General features: G+C 51.5%; 1 protein-coding gene across 2 annotated transcripts; it reads right to left on the minus strand.

The window, feature by feature from the left end:
- Positions 1 to 2321: 2321 nt before the first annotated feature.
- Positions 2322 to 10988, minus strand: CDK5RAP3 (CDK5 regulatory subunit associated protein 3). 2 transcript variants are annotated; one of them, XM_057501401.1, is made up of 14 exons: positions 10853 to 10988; positions 10585 to 10630; positions 8736 to 8867; positions 8363 to 8463; positions 7936 to 7984; positions 7104 to 7282; positions 6764 to 6900; positions 6400 to 6541; positions 5912 to 6022; positions 5451 to 5526; positions 4774 to 4862; positions 3290 to 3495; positions 2773 to 2944; positions 2322 to 2668 (listed from the first exon to the last, which is right to left on the minus strand). In XM_057501401.1, exons 1-14 carry the CDS (start codon positions 10856 to 10858, stop codon positions 2603 to 2605), a joined length of 1512 nt encoding a protein of 503 aa, XP_057357384.1. In that variant the 5' UTR covers positions 10859 to 10988; the 3' UTR covers positions 2322 to 2602. The 2 variants fall into 2 exon arrangements, with proteins under 2 accessions (XP_057357384.1, XP_036735657.2); XM_036879762.2 differs by having other exon boundaries at positions 2773 to 3004.
- Between the last annotated feature and the right edge of the window lie 5965 nt (positions 10989 to 16953).

The raw sequence follows: 16953 nt of genomic DNA on the forward strand, positions 1-16953 counted from the left end.
TGAAATTTGGGGGTTGAATAATGCAGATAAATCCCAGTCCTCCACTGGCAATGGGGAACTAGTTCTAGATGTGTAGGTATCCACATCTCCCTGGCAATCAATGACTACTCAGCCCACATTCATGGTCAGCCTCACAGGCTGCCACACAAAGGGATCCTGGTTCTGTTGAATGTAAAAAGAGCTGCACTTTGAGAAGACACAATAGAGTTTGTGCAGAAAGAAAGCCTTCATGTGAGCAGAGTGACAGTGAGTGGGGCTTAGGCAGCTGAATTTAGCAGGTTAGGAAGATTCTGGAAAAGCAACTCTGCTTTCTTGTCTGAAGCAGGGTGACTAGTCAGCTAAGCAGTCAGAGCCTGAAATCTTCTCTGGGACGAGGTGACATAAAAAATAGCGTGTGCTCCTGGCAGTACAATTCATGTCAAATTGAGGATTCTGAGGGTGTAATCTTGGCCCACTTCCTCCCTCTCTCCCCACTTTCTTTTTGTAGTCTCCCAAAACCTGACTGCTCAGAACCTCTGAGGCAATTCTGAGAAAAACAAGTAGGAACCTAAAGGCAGCCAGAGTGACGCTGAGGGAAGTCTGGGAGCAGATCAGACAGACAGTTGCTCTTCCCTGGCTAAGACAGCCGGGCGGGATCTTCAGTGTTTGGGGGGCTGGGGGTGGGGGTGTCAGGGAAGTAGGCTCCAGGAAGTGAACCATGGGCCAAAGACAAATGGGTTAAAGGTCTGGAGAACAAGCCTAATGCTATGGGGTTAAAAACTTCTAAGAAACCATTTACATCAGCCTAGGTGTCAGGGTAGATCTTCATTTTACCAGACAAACAGTGAAAGGGGCCTAATCCCTCTGAGAGAAAACAGCCCCCTCGGCACATCACTTACCAAAGTGGCCAAAATCTACTGAGAAAACCCTTCTATTTAAACCCACTTCCCTTTCCATGAGGATGGCCAAACCCCTTCCTCCCGCGTGCCCTGGGCAGCAGGGGAGACGGGGAGGCTCTTCTGGAAGGGCAGGAGCAGGAGCTTTCGAGGCCTGAACTTAGCCTGCCACTGTCACGTGATCCTCAGGGTTTCTCCCCACGGCTCATGCCTGTAAGCAATAGAGGCTGTGTAACAGCTGGTGACTGGACGAAGGACATTAAAGTGGGCAAGGGTAGCATGCCTCGGTGAGCTGATGGCTGCTCCAAGAGGCAGGCCAGAGGGCCAGTGGAGCCAGCAGCTGAACAGGTGGGGCTGGAGATAGCAGCCACTCTCTCTGGGGGGAAGGGACCAGGAGGCAGGCAGTTCCCGAGGCCGAGAGCCAAGTGGCTGAGGGCAGGATGCAGCCCCCTCGGGCCCCTTTATGCCCTTCTATTCTAAGGACACTTTACCTTGACGTTCCACACCAATTTTTTTCCTTTTTCAATTCCTAGACTTTTCATTTCAGTCCCAAGAATCCCAAAAGGAGGTGACCAGGCAAAGATTGGGGGGAAGCGATGGGCTGACATTAATTGATAGGAGCGGCTCTGAGCAGTTCATGCTGCCTTATCTCTCTTTCCTTTGGATAGCGTGTGTCCGCCAGAGTCCGCGGGGTCGGTGATTAATAGGGGCCATCACTCACTGTCCAGGACGGCTGAAAGGCAGCAGGGAGGGGGCGGCCCTCCCCAGAACTGAGATAACAAGCAGCAGGAATAATGAGTGGTGTCACTCCACTTTTCATTTTGATGGAAAGTCATTACGGGAGTCAACGCTGGCGACAAAGAGCCATGAATCAACTGCTCTGCTATGAAATTAAAATCGAATTGCCGGCCACCCCCAACCCCTACCCTTCCTGGGAAATGGGACGGGTAGGCGGCTTGGGAGAAGGGTGCTATCCTGGGGTGGCTCTACCCAATCACAGAGCAGGCAGCTATGGGTAGGCAGCAGACAGGCGGCTAGTGAAGGTGACACTGCCTGTCTCCACCTTGTTTATCAGACCATTCCTCCCCAGCCACATTTCCCCTCCGCCTGGAGGTAAGCTGTAATTAAAGGAAAAATACGGCTTTCCTGGCTCCACACAGCTGCCACCTGACTGCTCTGCTTGGCCTTCTGGCCTGAGTGGGGCAGTCTGGCCTGGCTGTGGAGAGGAAGGGGTGCAGATGACTCAGCTACCCCAGAGCCCCTGCAGAACCACCTGTAGATGCAGTCCGACCCCCACAACCCCATCACCAGAGGCAGAGAGGGCAAGTCCCTAACCTGGGGCTCCACAGGAACAGCTGATGGCCCCCAGAGCCCACCTGGATCAAGAACCCCAGGCAAACAGGGGCGCAGCCTTAACTCCACGCCCAGAGAAGCAGAAACTGCTGGTAGTGAGGCAAGAGTCTCTTCCTCTTTTATTAAGTCCAACTAGATAACGTGAAGGAGCAGAAGCTGTGGCTTCAGGCTGATGGGCCACAGGGCCAATCAAGACAGCTCCTTGCACAGAGTAGTGAGTGTCAGGGTCACCGTGTGGGTGATGGGTCCTTCATGTGGCTTCCCATCCTCCGGTCGGCCTGGTCTCTTGCCAGAAAGGGCCCTGCAACACCAGCCCTGGCTGTCTCACTTTGTCCTGAAGGATGAGAAGATGGGCAGGAAGAATGTGGAGGGCGTCACAGACAGGTTCCCATCAGGTTCACGGGGCGCCCATTGTATCTCTTGGAAATGTCAGCCTCAATCTGAAAGAAGGGGACACCAAGTAGGCAGGGAGCAGAGGGGTGCAGGGGCCTCGTTCTGCAGAAACTGCGGCCTGCCCCCGTGGCAGCTCGCCAAGCCGGCTCACCAGCTTCTGTAGCTCCTTGGTCATCTCTAGCAGCAGGTCCAGCTTGGGCTCCAAAGCCGCTTGCTCCTGAAGTGCTTCCTGCTGCTTCTGCACCATCAGCTCTTTCTTCAAAGCCAGCAGCTGTGACTGCTTCAGCTTCTGCTGAAGGAACTCAGTCACTCGGTCCACATACCTGGGCAGGGTACTTGGGTAAGCGTTTGGTGTCACTGTGCGACCCGAGCATCCCCATTCTCTGCTGGGAAAGGTGAGGCTCAGGAAACCAAATCTCTAATTGGTCTCTCAGCCTCCACATCCTTCAATCCCTTTTTGTGAGGAGTACCACATCCAGGTGCCCTGTCCTACCCAGGAGGCAGATTCATCACAGCACTCCATCTTGCCCCAAAGAGAACCTTTGTCCCCAGCTGGGACAACACTGTCGTGGGAGGCAGGGATGAGGCCCAAGGGGTCAGGGCTGCTCAAGGCAGCAGAGCTCTGCATCATGTCCCAGAACAGCCCAAGGTCAAGGGGAAAGCCAGACCTTGGTGAGGCTAGGATCATAAAAAGGTGTTGCATTCGAATACTGGTGAGCTGGCCAATCAGATCCTGCAGCACTGACACCATGGTAACCATCTTTGCCTTGGTCTGGCCCTGCAGGACGGCTGGAGCCAGCTGGAACTGGCTTATAGACAGGATGTCTGCCTCCTCGCTCATCTCCACTGCTCTCTGAGACAAGAAGATCTCGAGCTGAGGACAGAAGAAGATTTGGTTCAAACCAAGAACAGAACTCAGAAGCTAAGCCCTGAGACTGCTCAAAATGCTAGAACGAGATGTGAAGGTTAGACTCTGGGTGAGGAGGGGTTACTGCCCCCAAACACTTCTGTTGCTAGAAACTCAGCAAATATAACGTGAGAGCTGAGGGCAGCCTTTGCTGGCACTCTTTGGTCTTTCCTAGCCCAGGACACCCTCCTTCCTCCCAGCCTACGGATCAGATTACTAAAAACACAGAAATTCAAATAGTTCTTTCTGCCCCAGTGTAAGTATTTTCTGTCCATGAGAGGAATGAGATTCATCGAATAGGAATCTGTGTCTGAGAAACCTGGATTAAGAAAAGCCTAGAAAGAATCTGAGAACCAGCCACATATTCTTATTCTACCACAGCAACTTGACTCCATTTGTTCTCTTGCCTCCTCTTGGAACAGAAAGAGAAGGGAACTGGTGAGGGCTGAGAACTTTTACAAAGCCTTCCCCAAACAGTAGGCCACTGGGAAGGGACAGACCCAGAGTTTAGCAAAGACAGGCCTGAGCTTCCCAGACCCACAGCGAAGGCCCAGGAACTCTGGCTCCTACTCTGGGCTGCTCCACACCTTAGCCACAGGGATGGTATTCAACCACAAATGAGATCATGTCACTCCAACCAAGCCAGCTCAAAACCTCCAACAGCTTCCCAGTTCAGCCAGAGCAAAAGCCATGTTCAGACCCTCTTCACCTCTCAAAGCCCTTCTGCTTCCCCAGCTCCCTTGATCGTCAGATGGAAAAGGCACACTCCCACCTGAGGCCTTTGCTCCCTCTGCTTGGAGAGCTCTTCTGCCAGACATCAGCGTGGCTCCCTCTGCGCCCCTGAAGGTCTTGACTTACTGGTCACCTTCACCAGGAGGCCTTTCCTGACCACCAATATAAAGCTGCAGCCCTTCCCAACAATCCCATCTCCCTCCCCAGCTTTCTTCTTCTCCATGGCACTTGTGTTGACATCTAACATACTGCATATTTTATATATTTATCTTGTCTCATCTGCCTTCCCCACTAGAATATAAGCTCCATGAGGTCAGGGACCTTGCTGTCTTATTCCCTGCTCAATTTTTGGCACCAGGGGCTTTGGAGGCTGTGCCATAGGCTTCAGAGGTATATGGTAAATAGCAGGGTGGTGGGGGGCATCCTAATATGTGATGTCCTGGCTCCAGAACAGGGAGAAGGCTCAGTGCCCTTAACTCAGAGAGGAATGGCCCCCCAGAGGCCAAAACTCACCTCCATGAGCTCATCAATAAACTGATTCCGGGTCTCAGGGTATTCAAGAAGTGTCAGGGCGTCTGAGCCCCTAGCAACACCTTCTGGAGCTGCCATGGACAGAGAGAGAAGTTATAAAGAAGCTGAGGACTGGAGAAAGAGTAGACCCTCAGGTTTGAGAAGCCTTGGTGGTTAATAAAGACACAGACTCGCTGTACTAAAGCCACTTTCTGTTCCAACACAAGGGGCAAGTATTATCCTTTCCTGTGTGTCTCAGCTCTAATCAGGCTCTAATGCCAACCCCAATCTGAGGAGGACAGCAAAGCTGCATTCCCAGGAGTGGAAGGGCCTCCCTCTGCTCTGGTGGGCGGTCGAGGTGAAGTACCGTCCTGCACTGCCCTCTAGTGGCTCATGTCATGGCTACACCCCCTCAGCTGGCAGGAGGAGGTCAGGTCAGACAGACTTCAGTGAAGCCCCCCACCAGAACAGCTGAACACATTCTTCATTATCTAAAAAGCTGAAAGTTTCTAGGTTTAATCTTAAGAGCCTCTCTCCATCCCTCTGCACTCACATCATCATCAAGATTTCAAGAAAGCAGTTAAATGTGCAAGAAGCCCAAACTCAGCAGTGCAATTTTTTGTTTCTAGAGACACAGGGGCCTTTGAGGACGCCAGGGCTGCAGGGGAGGGAGCACTTACCCTGAGTTCCCGCTTCCAGCACAGTGATCTGAAAAGCAGCAGTGTCTCCCCAATCTATTCCATCACCCCCAGCTTCCTGGGTGGAGAGCAAAGCAGTGTTGGAAGGGCTTTCCCCAGCAAAGGGAGCCAAAACAAACCAAAGCCCTCGGTAAGTTCAATGCCTGCACATTTCAGCTGAATGGAGGCCTTGCAGCCCTGATGTAGTTGGCAAAGATGGCGGTATGGCCCCTGCATGCTGCTACCCAAACTCCTGCTTGTAGAGCTATCACCTGCCTCTACCCCCACACATCGCCCCAAACACCAGGAAAAAAGAGGCCAAGACTCTGATATGTCACTTTGGAAACTCCGTCTCCCCTGGATTACACCTGGTCTGAGAGCTATTAACTTCAAGCAGGCTTTTAAAGACACAGACGACACTTTTCTTATCTTCAAAGCAGAGATCACTGAGAGGGCATCCTAACCTTTGAGTCTGATTCCAGGGAGATGCCCCAGTCAATTCCAGCAGCCTGGGCAGAAATGCCAGAGCCAGTGCCTTCAGAGGCTAGCTCTACTCCAAAGTCACCCCAGTCAATCTAGAAGGGGAAAAAAAGTGTTAGCTTGCAGAAGAGGAATAAAAAGAAGGGGCCTGCCTTCCCATAGGCCTCAGCCGCTTCTGTAGAGAGTGCTGGCATACTGCTTGAAACCAATCGCCCCCAAGCTCCCCAAAGGAGAGCTCACCTCCAGAGAGCTGGGGGGACTGCAGGGTTTCTAGTTCAAAGCCAACCAGCTCGCTGAGCCTCTTCAGCACTTAACTACACTCTGGTCTCAAGAAGGCCAGAAAAATAAAGGAGTCGAGTCTTTAGGGCCCCTGCACCTATAGTCTCTCTCACAGGAATTCCTTTCTTCCTTCTGGGACTCTGGATTCTGGTTGTGGGGGGAGGAAGCAGCTCCCCCTTGGCAGCTGTCTTACCGCATCTTCCACTTGCTCAGGAGGCTCCTCGAGGCCCGGCCGCTCCACCACGGAGGGCTCCGTCCCTGTCCTCCATTCATACACCGTGGAGTTCCCCCGTTTCTGCACATGTCGCAGCATTGGCAGCACCTGCTCTGTGGGGCTGCAACAGAGCACACAATGACCCTCTGGCTGCCTGCTCATGGGGCCAGCACTAGGCTGTGGGCTGGGCCATAAGGTCAGAAGGGCATAGCCCCCACAGCTTCAAGTGTGTAGAATAAAACTCAACTGTCATGTGGGAAAGATGCAAGTGGAGAAGAGAGGACAGCTAGGGAAAACAGGTAAACTGTCTCCCTTACTAGAGAGAAACTGGGGGCCTCTTTACCTTTCACACACAAACCCCACACAGGCCTGGTACAGGTCAATGGCGTCCCCCAGGGACTGAGCCCCTGCCCCGATCTCAGCCAGTTGACTCGGCAGGTCCTTCACCAGGGCCAGCAGCTCTCTTCGGACACTGTTTCCCTAGAGAGGATTGAAGAAGGTGGGCTCAGGCAGAAGTGGTGGGAAGTGGAGCCCAACAGATTAAACAAAACATCCCAAGACTGGAGAGAGGCAAGGAAAGGATCCAGGAAGGGCACAGCCAGGCTGGGAAGGAAGCCTCTCATGGAAGCAGAGGAGCTGCGCCCAGGCAGACAGACGGCGCCCCAGGGGCCCTCCCGGCGCACCGTGATGCCATACTGCTTGCAGGAGTGGTAGAACTGCTCCCGCATCTCGCCAGCCCCGGCCTGGCCCTCCTCCTCCTTGCGGCTGTATTCTTGCCGCAGCTGCTGGCACTTGGCGATCTGCTTCTTCAGTGAGGGGATCTCATAGCTGACATTCCGAACCAGGAGGCTAGAGAGTTCCACTGAGAAGGAAATTCACCCAGACACCCATACCATAGGCAAGCACGCCCCAAGGGCACGCACAGTTAAACCCCACCATGGTGGCCAAGAGCAAGGGGCTGGCCTCCAGCCCCTCCCCTTCCTAGCTGTGGAACCCAAGATAGTCATTTAGCCTCTCTAACCCAATCCTCATCTATAAAATGGGGCAATGATATTTATCATGAGGACTGAGAGAGAGAACCTATATAAAAGTACAATTCTTTGCATTTAGCAGGTGCTTAGTAAATATTGGCTATTGGTATTATTTATACTATTAGAAAATACAACCCAAACTGCTAGTCCTTTGGTTACTCTCTCAGGCACCTGATATGCCCCCAGGAAGGCCCAGGCTTCTTCTGCCCAGTGTAAAACAGGGGTGCAGAAGGAGTCACTCATCAAGAGGTCAGTGGTGGAGGACCTACACACACTTCCCCGGTCTGACCCAGCAAATGCCTACTGCCTGCCTGGTCCTCCTCCTCCTTCCAACACTCTTCATGGAATTTCTTTTCCCACCTAGCAAACATGTACACCCCAGCCTCTTCCTGACACAGACTGTGCCTCCAAGAAACCTCATGTCTCGGGACTCTGGGAAGGGGCTTCCCCATGGATGCCAGGACCCCAGGCTGGGCCACTTTACCTAGGTAAGTGTTGTCCTTCTCATACAGGGCTACAATCTCCTGCCAATCCTGAGTAAGAACAAAGCATGAAGTGAGCCAGAACAGTGCTCAGCAGCCACATCCCGGCTCAATCCCAAAACAGGGGAAGCCCTCCCAGTCTCCATATCAGATCAGACACAAGCTCCTTGTCCTCCTTCATCATGCTGGCTGGACCATCCACTTTATCTTTAAGAATATGGTACCAAAGAGCAATCCCCAAAGTAGCAGGATTGAAAATGTAAACCTAGGGGTGGGGTCTACTTTTAGCATAAACTATGGGGAAGGAGAGAAAGTTCAGGAAGTATTCTATGTAGGTGTCTCCACTGGATCCTCTGTGGGACCTCAGAGGCCCTGACTCTACAGACCAGATGTCTCCAACTGCATGATTCCACCCTTGCCCACACTTGCCTTCATTCGCTGTGAAGAGTACCGGCCAAAAATATTTTTTGTGGAGGCTTCAGTGCCTTTTAGGAGGTCCACGATTCTTAGGCAATGAAAGTAGTGAATGTCTGGAAAGCCAGGAACAGCAAAGACTGAGAATTACAGTATCTTCCCTACCTACTTGGGCCAATGCACATGCCTGACTCAGATGCCCATAATTTTCACATGCAGAGCTCTCCCCTTCTTCATTGTGTGTTGGAAGAAACCAGCATCTTTATTCCAAATGAAAATCTCTTTTTCTCTAGGGGACAGCCCTATGACTAAACAAGGGAGCAGCTGGGCTGATCTGTACTGCTCCAGGAAAGAGGGGGCTCCAGTAATGTAGCCCCAAAGCACTCACAGGATCCAGAGAGCAGCTGGGCGATCTCCTTGCTCTCTGGCATGTCCTGGATGGCAGCATTGATCTTCTCTCGGATGGTCAACACCAGACTCTGCCATTTCAGGTTGCAGTGCCTTCTGTCCACGAGCCAGTCTACACGAGAAACATCCAAATCACGGCGTGCCTTTTCACACAGTCAAAATTCTGTCACTAATTCAAGTGAAATACACTATGACATTGGCTAAAAGTATTCATATTGGTTAAGGTGTTGGGGTCATGGGAAGATGGGAAGACAGACCCAAAGGGACATTTGGGGCCAGACTCCAGCAATGTGACTTCATCAGCACTGTGACTTTTATAGAGCAAATAACTCGATGCAGGTATGAAGAAAACCTTTAAATTGGTCCTGACATCAAAGTGCCACTTTTGACTGCTCTAAATTCTCCATAATATTTTGCTTCTGTGGGTAGTTTTATCTTTCTTACTGGCAGAGGATGCTGTTCAGCTTCCAGTTCCTCAGGGCTGGGATTAACCAGGACAATGGAAAATACAAGAAGGTTATGCCAAGTACCAGATGAATGAACAACTGCAAAGTCCCTAATACCTACCCTGAGGATGAGAAAACACTTGTCTGTTCTTACCAGTGAAGTGCACATGAGCACCAATGTGACTGACCTCATGGAGTCTGGGCCCAGACTCATGTTTATTAGAGGGTATAGGTAGATGAGGGCCATGCTTATTTCCTCAACAGACATAAGCTAAGAGCTAGGCTTTGTGCTTAGATGGTCCTAGCTTCTAATTATCAACTTTCTTGGGCAAGTCCCTCAACCTCTCTGTGCCTCAGTTTCTCCATGCGTAAAATGGAGATAATAAGATACTGAGTACACAGGGGAATGAAGGTAGAATAACTGAGCGCTGTGCCTGGCACATGGCAAGGACTCAACAGAATTTAGGGATCTTCATTTTTACAAAGTCAAGTGCCTAGAACAGTACCCAGGATAGAGCAAACCCTCAATGAGTGATTGTTCTTTCACTGGTCCTTTTCATGACCAATGAATGACAAGCTCATACACTGAGAGTGCACATGTGCTGAAGAGCTGGGACAAATCTGACACGAAGCTAAGTTAAGTTCTACTGAGTGGCCACCACACAGGACTAAGTGGCCCTGTGCTGAGTTCAGAACCTTGCCCTTGTTAATAAATCTGCCAAGAGGTCAAACACTGGGCCACATTAGATATCAGTTATACTCCCTCTGCTGTGTTCCTCTAAAATTTTCAGAAAGAAAAATTCTGTAGATGTCATAGAGCTAGAAGCAAAGGGGTGAGGTAGTCAGACAAATGTTATCTTAATGACAACACTGGCATCAAATTGATAGATTCAGCAAGCATTTTAAAATCCAGGAGCTCTGCACTTGCCCTAGAGAGCTCAGAATGAAGAGGTCCTTCCCTGTCTCTGAATTGGAGAGGAAGTATGTAGATCAGATACAGAAAACAGGGAGATAGCCTAGTCACTAAAACGTCTTCATCTCCAACTAAGACCTATGTCCCTATTCCTCTTAAATTCAAAGAGATACTTAGTAGCTGATCATTTTAAAAGTAAGCCATTACCTTCGCTGTGCCTGAATGATATGATCTAACAACACATGTTATAAATATTAAGGTAGAAAACGCAGGTCAAGTACAGACTGTGTATAGTTCCCTCCTGCTCCTCTTAGCGGGGCAGGTCCGGCCACAGATGGGGGCACAGACCACGGTGAGTGGTCAGCGCCTGAATTGGGACCTTGGGGCATCAGGGCTCCCAGCTGTTGGCGACAGGGGTCAAAGGGTCGGCCTCGCCTGACATCTGGCAGTACGGGGGCGCGCCCTCCTACCGAGCAGCTTGCTGGTCTGGATGTCGATGGGCACGTGTTGATGGTCCTGATGGGAAAGGAGGAGAGCGGGGCGTGAACTCGGGGAGGGGTCCTGCTACTAGCGCGATCATTTCACGGCCCAACCGCCATCCTGCAGGGCAGGCTCGACAGGCCGGGGTGGGACGAGCCCGCGAAGGAGGCCGAGGAAAGAGAGTCAGGGACGTTCGGGCTGAACCCTATCCAAGGGTCCCAGGACAGCCCCCCATTGTCCCAGCTCCCATCCCCAAACCTGCATCTCTCTTCCACTTCCGCTTCCGGCCGGCCACTAGGTCCGCCCTGCCTACCACCAATCCAGCGAAGGTGTGGCTGAGCCTCAGTTTAGGCACGAATGGGCCTCCTCCCGCCACGTCGTCACCTTCCTCAGAACCAATCGGGGTGCGCGCTCCACCCCCCGGCCACAAGCCCCACCCACCTCGGGGCTCCGAATGGCTGAGCCTGGGAGGGGCGGGAGAACAGGAGACAGCCAATGGGAGACGCGAGGCGGGCTCAGGGGGCTGGGGAGGGGCGGGGGCACCAGAAAGGACTGCAGCGGTGCTGCGATCGCGGCTGGTGGAGCTCGAGAGCTGGTCCTGGCCAGGTCCAGGACGCTCCCAGGCTGCTTCCTGCCAGGCGGGCGCAGAGTTTTGAGCACAGATTAACGCCTCTGCAGGCAGTCCTAGTGCCTACCTGGATTACCTTGAAGCTGTTAGAAACACCTTCTTCCTGCCTTACCTTGCTTTACCATCTATTGTAGTTTGTAGATTTCTTGTAGCATTTGTCACATTTTGCCTTCCCATTCAGTTTACCTAATAGACACGTTTTGAGCACCTGCCACATGTTGGGTGATTAGGACAGGGAAGTGGGGGTTCAAAGAAGGTGTCCCAAAGATAATACCTAAATTGAGTCTTAAAGGAAAAGCTGCAGAAAGAGTGGCAATGTAGGGAAGGGTGTTCCCGATGGGGCAGACTGTACAGACAAAGCTTTGCAAACTGCAAGAGGGGTGCAGGGAACAACAGGCAGGCAGGACTGGCAACACAATTGGTGGGGTCCAGTGGAAAATGAAAATGGAGGGCCCCTTGTTTAAACATATGAAGAATTTCAAGACAGCATTGCATAGGCTTTACACTCATGAAGCCGGCTCTGCAGGAGGGCCAGTCTCTGTGCAGTAAAAGGTTTGAGGCAGGGAGTCACCAGAAAACAGACTGTAAAGGTGAAAGTTTATCATAGGGAGGAGCCTCATTAAGGAACATGGACTTCACCCCTGCAGACAGAGAGGAACCACTGGAGGTCTTTAAGGGTTTGAGGCAGGGAGGGACCTGTACAGATTGGCTGCCAAGAAGATGGATTCCTGGAAGATAAGACCGTCAGGAGGTTATTATGCAGAGGTTGGGGCTTGACCTGGCACGGAGGCCTGAGGAGGAGGGGAAGGGCTGGATGTGAGAGATGTTTGGAGGAAAATGGACAGGTCTTGGCAATTGGCTGGCTGTGTGGGTGGGGGAGGGAGACAGCAAGGATGACACCTAGGTGGTTTGATGGGAGCGCCACCACCTGAGACAGGGATGCCTACCGAGCATCCTGTGTTGGGGAGGAAAGGATCTCGGCTTTGAACTTGTGGGCTTGGTGGTGCTGGGAGACCCCCACGTGGAAAGAGGAGGCACTTCGGTCCATAACTCTAGAGTTCAGAGGAGCCACAGGGCTGGGAACACAGCTCTGGAAAGCCACTCGTCTGTGTGGCTCCTAAAGTAGAAAATGCAGATCTGTACTTAGAGACTCTACATATGGTCCCCTCCAGGAACCACCGCTGGCTGATCTGTGGTCCAGGTGGTAACTGAAGCTGAGGTAGACCAGGAGATCAGACAAGAAGTGGGCAGAGTGAGAATGGGCCGAGGACAGACCCCTGGGAATCTCACAGGACTGGGGGTGCCATTTTGCACCCTCCCCTTAAAGGTTGTTAGCTCCTCCAAGAGGCTCTGCCTGGTTCTTTCCAGATGACCCTCCAGCTCTGCCCCAGCACAGCACTTGGGACTCAGCAAATTTTTAATTGAACTGCATGGTGTGAAGCAGCAGTGAGAAGACCTGGATTCCTCCCCAGTGAGATTCTGGACCATTTCCGTGACCTGTCTGCCAGCCCAGTTTCCTCAACAGGGAGAGAGCACCTATCCTGACTATCTCAGGGTGTTTCTGTTTATAGGCTTAAATAAACAGACATACTATATAATATAATTTCATAGTTTATAACATGCCTTAATATATTTTCTCATGCTTTATAAGCTGTGTGTGTGTGTGTGTGTGTGTGTGTGTGTATAACATTAATCATCATTATTGCAGAATGGGATGAAAGACTTAACTGAAGATGTCTCATAGAGCAGAACTAAGGGCTGCTTCAGGGCTCCCATGGGAATTTGGCACCCATCTCAGAATCCTGACTCACGCTTTAGGAATTGCTGGGACTCCCCCAGGATTAAACAAATACATACTGAGCTCCCAACTATGTGTTCTTGGCTCCCTGGGACATCCCAAGAAGCATGGCCCTGCCCTACCAGAAGGTGCATCTCTCCTCCTTGAACCAACAGGAGGGGCAGAGCAGGGCAGGGTGAGTCTGCAAGGCCCAACCCTGGTGAGCTGGTGGAGGCAGAGACCACCACCACTTCACCCCACCCACAGTTCCTGGGTGACTCATGGGGAACAGAAGGATGTTTGAGAACAGTTCTGCCAAGCTGCTGGCCTCAGGGTGGCTGCCCCAGGGAGCATGGGCGTTGTGGGCTTTGGCAGCATGCTGCATTATTTGTCTTTTTCTAAGGCCATAGAGAACCTCAGGGCCTATGGGCAGATAGGCACGTAAGTGGTTTGGCATCCAGGGCATTGAGTTCTTTGGGGCTCCCAGCACCTGAGAAGTGGCAGGGAGAGAGTGTGGGATGCTTTGACTGTGAATCTTTCGATTCTGTGCTGATTTAAGTGGGACACTGCCTGGGAGAAAGGCAACACACGTAGGCAGGTGGCGAGGGACATAGCAGCTCTGTGCCAGGTTTGGACAGGAAAGCACACAGCTCCAGGGCGCCGTGTGTGCAGGCTGCCTTGTATCCTTTGTTGTGGTTAGCTGGCTTATTAAGTGATAACACTTAATAATTCATGGGCCAGTGTAGATCTAAGTGTTTTACAAGCCTTATCTAATTTGATCCTTCTAACAACCTTATAATGTGGGTCCTGTTATTAGCCAGATTTTGAAGGCAAGGGAGCCAAAGCTTAGATAATTAGGTAACTTGTCCAAGATCATACAGTTGGAAGTTGATGAAACTGGCCTTCCAGAAAGCCAGGCCCGCCTGGCTCCCCAACCTTCCTTCCTGTTCTCTGCCGGATGTGGCTTCTCCTGCAGCCCCACTGGCCTCATCCACTCAGCTCAGCCACCTCAGCCCCAGGTCTCTGCCTCTCTCCTTTTCGGCTTGATTCCCCTTTTTCTTTCCAGTTGTTGTGCCAGACACTTGGAACCCTCAAGCCTGCAGTCCCTGCCCCCTTCCAAAGTTCTTTCTTACCCGGCCCCACTCTGAGCAAGAATGCCCAATTCTTATCTTGCTGCAATACCCATTAAAAAGAATGCTTACCTTTGACATTCAAATAATCTATTTCTTTTATCTGCTATATGTTTATTACTTTATGGTCCACATCTTCTGTGGGTTTGCTCACAGCCATGCCAGACTGTGGAGTGTGTGTGTTTGTGATGTATCTTCCTGCTGGGCTGAAAGCCCTGGAAACTCAGCGGCCTTGACTGGGCCTTTTGCTGTTTGCAGTGTGATCTCTATGTGGGCCTTTCCACACCATCTCCCCAACTAGTCTGCGAGCACCTTGTGGGCGGGTTTTTCTGTCTCTGTAACCAGCTCCTGCCATGACGCTAGACCTGACATTGAGTGTCAGGTGCTTAATGGACCTTTGTAAAGGGTGGGATAAGAGAAGTTGTGACACATCAGGAAGGCATTTGTTGATGGGAGTGGGGGAGGGCTACATGTTCCCCAGCTCTTTTCCTCACCACTCCCTCTACAGCTCAGGACTTGAAGTCAATCCCCGTGGACCGCTTGGAACTAGAGGGAGGAAATCAGAGTGAAGACTTCTGGGCTGGTTGGCTTCGCAAGTTAAGCACAGGCCACTAAAGGCCTATGAGGGGCTGTCAGCTGCATTGTGCTCTGGGATCACCGATTGCACCCTAAACCCTGGCCAGCCATGCCCTCTGCACCCCTTTACCTTTGTTAGCCCTCAGGGGGAAAACAACTCACTGGGTGGCAGGAATGGGTCTGAGGTGCCATCTCTTAAGGATGCCACTGCATTTCATTATTTCATTGCCTCCATCCTGGCAGGTGGAGGGACTCTGTTCTTCTAAGGGAGGGAAAACTAAGTTCACTACCAAACCACCTGTCTAAGAGCCTCTTTTCCCATGCAGTTCAATATTAGGTACTCTCTATTCATGAAGTACTATTTTCTAGGATTCTGGGGACCTTAACACAAAGACATAGTCCCAGCCCTCAAAGAAAGTGATAGTATGAAGAGTGAAGGGCCCACCACACTCTAAATCCCATGTGGCACGCCCAGAGCCTGGCGCTGCACTCATGCATAGAAGGTGCTTAAAAAAATCCTTATGAGTCAAGTAAGAGCAATGCTCAGAATGCTAAGGGCACAGAGAGGAGGAGTAGCCATCTTTCAGGGTAAAGGCATGGGATGGGGACAGAAAAACCCTCAGAGCAGCCTCCTGGGAGAGGTCACCCCTGAACTGAATCTTGCAGGATGGGAATGAATTGTGGTAGCAGAGAGAGGAGAGCGCAGAGAGGAGGAAACAAGGGTGTTGTCCTAGGAAGACGGAATCATGTGATGAAGCATATACAGAGAGCAGGGCTGTTCCAGAGGAGGGTGTTGTGGGAGCACACAAGATGTTTGCAGAGTGGAAGGAATCAGGTTGAAGAGATTGGCAAGGGGAAATCATGAAGAACACTCAAGTCTGTGACACAGGGTTGAAATTTAATCTCGTACTCAGGGTTCCCAACCGATGCACAGCAGCTCTCTGGAAGGCTACGGAATTGTGCAAAGGGTCCAGGGATCTATATATGCCTTGTTTGTATGATGTTAGTCAGTGTGCGCTAGAAGGGCAGCTACTGTGTGGGGAGGTGGAGAAGTGTTTCTACATTGAGAGAGGAACCTTTCAGAGAACAAGAAACCCAAATGGCCAACATGTGTATGCAAAGATGTTCAATCTTACCAGAAACTAGATGTGTAGTTCGCTAGAGCTGCTGTAACACACTCCCACAAACTAGGCACCTTAAAATAACAGAAATGTATTCCCTCACAGTTCTGGAGGCCAGAAGTCTGGAATCACGGGGTCAGCAAGGCTGGTTTCTCCCGAAGGTTTGGAGGAAGAATCTGTGCCATGCGTCTCCCCTGGCCTCTGGTGTGGCCAGCAGGCCTCAGTGTCCCTTGGCTTGGTGCTGTGTCACTCCAGTCACCGCCTCTGTCCTCGCATGGCATCTCTCCTGAATGACGCTGTGTCTCTCCTCCTAGAAGGACACTAGTCCTGGGTTTCAGGGCCCACCCTGATCCAGTATGACCTCATCTTAACTCATTACATCTGCAAAGACCCTATTTCCAAGTAAGGTCACATTCTGGGATGTGAGGGGTGTGAATCTGAGGGGACACTGTTCAATCCAGTACGTTCAGGTGGTGCAAATATAAGACACAAAGATGACCATTTCCATTGTACCAGCAAAAATTTTAATGTCTATGTCACAGGCTGTTTTCTTCAGAAGCAGGTGAAGTTCTGGGGGCAGAATGTTTATTAGGACCACTTCCTATGACAGGATCCAGACAGAAGCAGTAGTGGGCAGAGGGGGCCAACTGTAATGCAGGCCTCACAGAGCTTCAGTCTATTTGCTGGGGACTCTGGAGTGAGGAGTGCCCCTCAGGGGGTCCTTCATGGGGCTGAAATGGCTGGACTTTATATCCTGGATGCAGGCTGCCCCAGAAGGGCAGACCCTGCTGGAGATGACACTGGAGGCCAGCTGCTAAGGAAGCAGCCAGGCCTTCCTGGATCGGGGCTGGGTGGGGCCTTTATTGTCTGCCACGGTCTGTCGGCAGAGGTGGTCAGAGTGAAGAGTGTGGCAGGCCAAGAAACACTCCCACCCCCGAAAGATGCCCATGTCCAATCCCCAGAACCTGTGACTGCGACCTTCCTTGGAAAAAGTCTTTGCAGATGTGATTAGCTTAAGACTTTCGAGATGAGGGAGATCATCCTGGCTTATGGGGTGAGCCCGAAATACTACCACAGGTGGTCTTGAAAGAAGAGGCAGGGGCAGATGAGACGCGGAAGAGGAGAAG

The sequence above is a fragment of the Manis pentadactyla genome, chromosome 4 (genome assembly GCF_030020395.1).
Source record: "Manis pentadactyla isolate mManPen7 chromosome 4, mManPen7.hap1, whole genome shotgun sequence".
In the NCBI taxonomy this organism is placed as follows: domain Eukaryota; kingdom Metazoa; phylum Chordata; class Mammalia; order Pholidota; family Manidae; genus Manis; species Manis pentadactyla.

Coding starts and splice junctions, on each gene's coding strand:
- CDK5RAP3 (XM_036879762.2), bottom strand. Junction 3,496..4,773: donor TTATTGATGAGCTCATGGAG/GTGAGTTTTGGC, acceptor TTCTGTCCTCAG/CTCGAGATCTTCTTGTCTCA. Junction 2,669..2,772: donor CCAAGGAGCTACAGAAGCTG/GTGAGCCGGCTT, acceptor CCCTTCTTTCAG/ATTGAGGCTGACATTTCCAA.